Source organism: Mesoplodon bidens (assembly GCF_964165515.1).
Source record: "Mesoplodon bidens genome assembly, chromosome: Y".
NCBI lineage: Eukaryota > Metazoa > Chordata > Mammalia > Artiodactyla > Ziphiidae > Mesoplodon > Mesoplodon bidens.
Window position 1 is genome coordinate 43,720,658 of NC_138180.1, and position 6,571 is coordinate 43,727,228.

General features: G+C 39.1%; 1 protein-coding gene across 1 annotated transcript; it reads right to left on the reverse strand.

The window, feature by feature from the left end:
• Positions 1 to 451: 451 nt before the first annotated feature.
• On the reverse strand, positions 452 to 4,728 carry LOC308609726 (E3 ubiquitin-protein ligase RLIM-like). The gene is made up of 2 exons (XM_081223436.1): positions 3,498 to 4,728; positions 452 to 2,153 (listed from the first exon to the last, which is right to left on the reverse strand). Exons 1-2 carry the CDS (start codon positions 3,739 to 3,741, stop codon positions 550 to 552), a joined length of 1,848 nt encoding a protein of 615 aa, XP_081079562.1. The 5' UTR covers positions 3,742 to 4,728; the 3' UTR covers positions 452 to 549.
• Positions 4,729 to 6,571: the final 1,843 nt, after the last annotated feature.

Below are 6,571 nucleotides of genomic sequence, written 5' to 3' on the forward strand. Positions count from 1 at the left end.
AATGCTATTCCATCACTCTTTAAAGTGTGCCATCAGCTTTTAGCTAGAACTGACTGATACATTGGTAGTGGGGAATAGGAGAAACGTTAAGGTAGTGTTAGGGAGGTGGGATAAACTGCTGTGGAGAGAGATAGGAAGAGAAGGGTTTCAAAGCTTTTTATGGCATTCTAGGAATGTAACATGACTTCTTTATGTGAATGACTCTAATGTAGTCTTAAATGGCTTCTTAATTATTGAAATTTGGTTGGGTTTCTGTTTCTTTGCATTCACAACCAGGATTGAACAGGGCTAAGAGATGTCTGGGATTTACATGACGAGATAATACTACTAGGATCTATCTAGATTCATTATATCATATTAAGACATTTCTCCCATGGAATCAGGAACATCCCAACCCAGTGCACATGCTAAGCTTCTATTGAAATTCAGTGAACTGCTGTGGTGTGAAATTAATTTTTATTGTCAGTCCCCTGCGTCGGCAGGTTGACTCTCAAGCCCTGCACCACCAGGGAAGCCCTATAACACTTTATATAGCTGAGAATTCAGATCTCAATCAGGATTTTCACTCTCATTGGAATCCACTACTTGCCTACGACAAATCGGACACGTAGAGTTCTCAGACAGCCAGCGATCAATGCAGTGAATGTGGTATTCATGGGAGCAAGGTAGTATGCGAAGCTTGCTGTTTTCTGTGTACTCTGTAAGGCAAATGCTGCAGGCTTTTAGTGCATCATTTTCACCAAAAGATCTTACAGCCAAGCTGTCAATCTGTGCTTTGGTGAGTCCTGTAGTTTGCAGATTATGGGAGGACCCAGAGTCACTTTCATCAGATATTATTAGGCTAATTTGTCTACCCCCTTGGCTGGTCTCTGATGATAAGTCTGATGCTAAGTTTGTTTCTTCACTGCCTTCAAACATCAGTGATCTAATTCCTGAATTTTCATCACTTGAGCTGGAACCACAAATAGGACTAGAACTGGAACTAGACATACAATTGGGGCTTGAATGACAACTCAGTGTGGAACTTGAATGGGTATCATAGCTAGCATTTGAATCAGAACCAAATGTACCACTACTACTACCATTAGGTGACTCTAGCCATTCCATGTTTTGACTTGGAGGTGAGACACTATGCTCTAAATTACTGTCACTGTCCATAACGTTATTTGAGCTACTAAATTCTGTCATTGTCTGCCTTAACGTGCTCTGAATTGGAACAGATGTTGTATCATTTAAGCTAGTATTTAACATTCTGCAAACGGGATTTCTAATGGTATTGACATAAGCTCTCACACCTGCCTGCTCAGAATGTGAATACATATGCCTCAGTCCTCGTTCACTTTCAGAAGTGACAGTGTTGTTTGGTGTCTCAGATGTTAACTGAGTTCTACTAGCTCTGCTGTCTCTCTGAGAATGTGCTCCAGAATGAACTTGTCCTACTTCAAGATTGAAGGGTATGGTTGGATATATTTCCCTCATTCCACAAGATTCACCACTGCTGGTTGTATCTGGAGAATTTTCTCCATGAACAGCATTCCTTGTTCTAGAAGTTTCAATAAGACCGCTATTTTGCAACTCAAATCCAGTCATTTGCTGTGTCAATATTTCTTGGTGCTCAGTTCTAGAAAATCTCGCATTCTCACTTAGCAGAGGCTGCTCAAAATTCTGAGAGGGTATACTATGATTAAGTCTTTGTACAATTTCCCTAAGTGAACGTGGAGGCGACCAACTTTCAATTCTTGCTCTGGTTCTCCGATACTCTGGGCTCCTACTTCTTGCTCTTCTCTGACTTGTGGTAGGTGGGAATTCCATTAATGTTTCAGTTGTATCTTGTTCAGACATAGATGGTCTTGTAAATATTGATTCAGATTGTGGACTTTCCACTTGCCTTTGGCTGTCTTCCATATTTTCTCTTCTGGGAAGTCTTGCAGACGCTACATATTCATTCTCTGGATTTGGACTCCCATTATCAAGGTTAGCATTTATTTCTAAACTGAATATGAACTGATCACTTTTAGGATTAATTTGGCTCTCTTCTCTCCAAGATTGGTTTTCTCTTTGTCCACTTGTCATATTTTCAGTTTGTCCAGAACAGTTAAGCCAGTCTATTATAGAGTCACCACTAGACACGTCATCTGAAGAGTCTCCTCTGTCTGTTAACAAAAAAAAAAAAAAAAAAAAATGGGGAGGGTGCATAAAAGAACTACCAAAATTAGAACCATCATAAAATAGCACTCTGAAACTTTGTTTCAAAAACAAACAAAAAATGAGAACTTAAATACTCAGGTGTTTTAAACTGATTTCACATTTATAGAGTTAATATTTTATAAACTGCACTGTGTAGATTTATAAGTAAAGGTAGAAAAGTTTCGATTCCATCCAAAAAGAGTGAGCTAATCCTAGATAAACTTAGAGAATTTTTTAAAAAGGGAATCCGGAGGAAGTCTATTTTTCAGTATTTCATCATATACACAGCCCTGTGTACCACTGTCAGGGGAATGTCAAGAGACTTTTTTTTCAGTCCACTGTCAAAACACTAATGCAATTAAATAAGGTAAACACCAGTTAAGGTACAATGCTAGTATTTTAGTTCAATTTACATTATTGTCTAATTTTCATTAGTCTCCAACATGACTACTTCTAGGCTCTTCACTTATGTGCTTTTGATAATAGATAAGCTGTTTTAAAATATAAGGTTATTGCCCAAACATAAACAAGTTTTATAGGTTTAAAAGTGTTTGCATTTTGAATACTTCTTAAAGTTACCAAGATTTTTAATTGACATTAAATTGAAGGTCAGATCAAATGAATAGACTGAACCTAGCATGGTACATATAAGACCATATTCAAGAGGCAAAGTATTATAGTATCCTCTTCATTAGACAGCAACATCCTCTACTTCACACTGGAAGGGAAGGCACCAGACCTGAGGTCCGAGCAGGGTTTCTCAGCCTTAGCACTATTGACATTTTGGTGCTGGACAATTCTTTGTTTTGGGGAGCTATCCTGTGCATTGTGGGATATTTGGCAGCATCCCTGGCCTCTGCCCACTAGATGCTAGTAACACCCATGCCTCCCCTGTGACAACCAAAAATATCTCTAGCCATTGTCAAATGTCCCCAGGTGTTGAAGAGAGAACAATTGTCCCCAGTGGAGAATATTTCTGTTTGCTTTTTTTACATGTCTATGTAGAAAAAATAATTCAGGAAGTAGGAGGGACTTTCAGTTGATGTAGAAAACCAAGAAAAATACAAATAGGCTACTTTGCACTGTTTCCCAATTAAAACAACCCAAATGTGAATCAGGAAAACAAACAAACAGACCTTGACATGCTCACCAAAAATCAAGTAAATGCCAGTTCTTTTTATGAGAAGTTACTTACCAAATGAATGTAAGTCACTTCTGTATAATTTACTATTTCCTATTATGAAGTTACTATTTCCTATTATGAAGTTCCTTATTCATCCCATCCTATTCTCTCCAAAAGCAGAATATACCTGTATTTTCATCTGAGTCTTGTGGTGCGTTTTCTTTAATTAGCTGAAGTCTTCTCAGCAACTCTTCTTCCGTACTTTCACCTGGAATGCCTAGAAGATTGTTGTCTCTCATAAGTTCGTAATCTTCTTCACTCAGATTATTTACGAACCTGGAGAAATCTTCTTCCCGAACCAATCGGTCCGTTTGACTTATGTGTTGGGCCGAAACTCCATCTCCTTCATCGTTGGAATCCGAGTTTTCCATCTTAATAAACAAGTGGAAAATTATCTGAAATTCACGACGTGGTGTTGAAATTCACCAATGGTCGTTTCGTTTTCTTCGCTTTCTACTTCCTGCCAGAGTGTCCGGTTCCGACTCAGTCGGATGACCCTCCGCACAGATTCCTCCCTTCTCCCTTCCCGACTCAGTTCTGTGGCCCCTGGTGACGCAACAGTTGGGAGCCGCCTCTAGCCCAGAACTTGCTAGACGTTGCCTAGGCACCCATTATCTTCCCCGCTGTTACCGAGTAGGGACTGGATTCAGGTTAGGTTTCATTTCATTCAAAACCAGCCAATGTTACTGAGGGTTTATAGTGTACCAAGCACCGTGCTTCACCTCGTTTCACCCACATGAGCCTATTCTCAGGTTTTCAGGCTCTGATATGCTCTATTTATTCGTTACATTCCATATGACTGCCTTCTTCAAAATGCCATGCCAAAGTCAGCCTAGTTCAATGCAGCAATTCTCATTTTCAGGTGCCCAGGGACCTCCGCCTTTTCTCCTCATGAATTTCTCAAATCCTAGACTCTCACTAAGAAAGCCCACAATTTTTGATAATTTACCAGGGCCCTGGCTGACTCTCTTTAGTGTGTCCTCTCCCTTTTAACTGTTAATGGCTTCATCTTGCATTATATGGTCCTTCAGTCTTGTTTCAAACAAACAAGAAACACCAAAACTTTGGCAGGCTTTTCTGCTCAGCCAGGGAATTCCTTCTCCACAAAAGCATCAGGTTCATTTTTGTCCTCCTTTCTCATAAATATTATAAATAGTACTTAAGCAAAACTAGCCAGAACATCACAGGAACTTTTAGGACAGATACATAATAGTTACTTTGTCTGCCACAGTGAGTACTGACTTTGCTGATTTTGTCGCATGTATCACCTGAAAGGCTTGGTGAAAATAAAATAACGCTCATTTGCAATGCTATCTGGAGGAGACCTCTAATTCACTCTCAGTACACAGCTTAGAAGTTTAAGGAGTTGTGTAAATTCACAGTTGTTGTTTTGTTCATGGTCCACAGCAGGCTTTCTTGTTTGTTCTCAAGGAGATGGAAGGATGGTAACTTTACTGGTGTGACAGTGAAGAATCTAAGTCCATGTCCTGCTTTTGACATTTGTTCCATGCCTCGTTTAACTTAAGCTAGAAAAATCAATCTTTCCCCTCTGAATCAAATCTCAGCAAGACTTTGGATGAGAACAGAATCCCCTAGACTGCCCTGCCTCCTTTATGGACTTCTGAGTGTATATGTTATCTTTTACTGAAGTTATTCTTTTCACAGGGGAAATCTGTTGTAAACTTGTTTGCTGTGCCTCAATCAAAACTAGCAGTATTATGAAAATTCAGCGTGATTTGTACTCTTGATGCAGGAAACCCTAACAATCGTTAGTGTTCTTGAGAGTGATTGATTCAGTTTAATTCAATTCAATCAATTCAAGTGTCAAGTATGTTTAGCGTTTGTTAAATGTCAGTCATATTATCGGATATTAAGATACAAAGAAGAGTATATTTAAGAATCTGTTGTCATTAGAGTATAATAAACAATTGAGCTACACAGAGGTAAAGTTACAGTTTTGAGGAGAAAGTGATTTGAGTGAGAGAGAAAATCGGTTTCACTGCATTTGGGTTTGAAAGGATGAATAGGAGTTTTCTAAGTGAATGAAAGGGGGAAATATTTTCAAAAGTGAGAACAGCAACTGCTAACACTCGTAAAACAACAAGGATAGTAGATTTTAATTACTAAAAAAAGACATTAGTTAAATTGGCAGAGCAAAGCCAAAAAATGGAGACCTTTATGACATGTTTAGAAGTTGGACTTTATCATTAGTGCAATGGAAAGATGTTGAAGTCTTTAGACAGTTGATGGTCAAATTTGCAATTTAGAAATAATATTGATAGTAGTGTTGAGGATGAATATGAAGGGCAACAGCTCAGATGGGAGGGTCAGAAATAGAGGGCAGCCTAGGCTAGTGATGACAAGGATCTGAATCAGGGCAGAGGAATATGATTAAAATGAAGGACTTTAACAGATCTCTAGGCAGCAGAACTGATTAAACCTAGTAATATATGGGAAAGATGGAAAAGTGGGGAGGGGGAATATATGAGGGAAAGGCAGGGGTCAGGATTACTTCTGTATTTCTGTCTTTGCTTAGTGGACAGTGGTACCAATAAGAAGTAACACCTGATTCTGAAGTTGTATGGTTTAGCTTAAGAGGGAGCATGATTTCTTATGATTAGAATAGTATGCAAGTTACCTGAAGATTCAGAAAGTCTTACAGTCTTTCCAAATTTAGGTACAGAAGCACATGAACTAATAGCCCCGGATGTTTGGTGTTCCCTGTAGTTGGCTCTCAGTGTCAATGACTCTAGCTTCCTGAACTATTTGTTCCTGGTTATGTCCCAATTCTGGTGCAAGTAACAGGGTATAGGGATCATCATCCCAGAGACCTACTTATTGACCTTGATTATTTAAATAGAAGCCACCAATATAGCTGTGCTTTACACTTAGTTCTCTCATGTCTTGACTTTCCTTCTGAGTATTGCAGTGTAGGTTCAGTAGTTTTTCCTCTGGATGGCAATATTGCTGCTTTGGCCTTTGTTCTATCCCTTGTCTTGATATCAGAAGTCTTCTGAAGATGTTTTTTCTTCACTTCTCATTTCAGAGATGGGAGGCGCATCAGGAAGTCCGGAGGTTGACTAGAGCATCACTCTAAGTTGAGTGGGAGGGGAAGAGGTTGAAGATGGAAAGCTGCTTACTTTCAATCAGAGTCAAAGCACTTAAAAATTTGGCCAATCCATTGTTTATGATGTGGTGAAA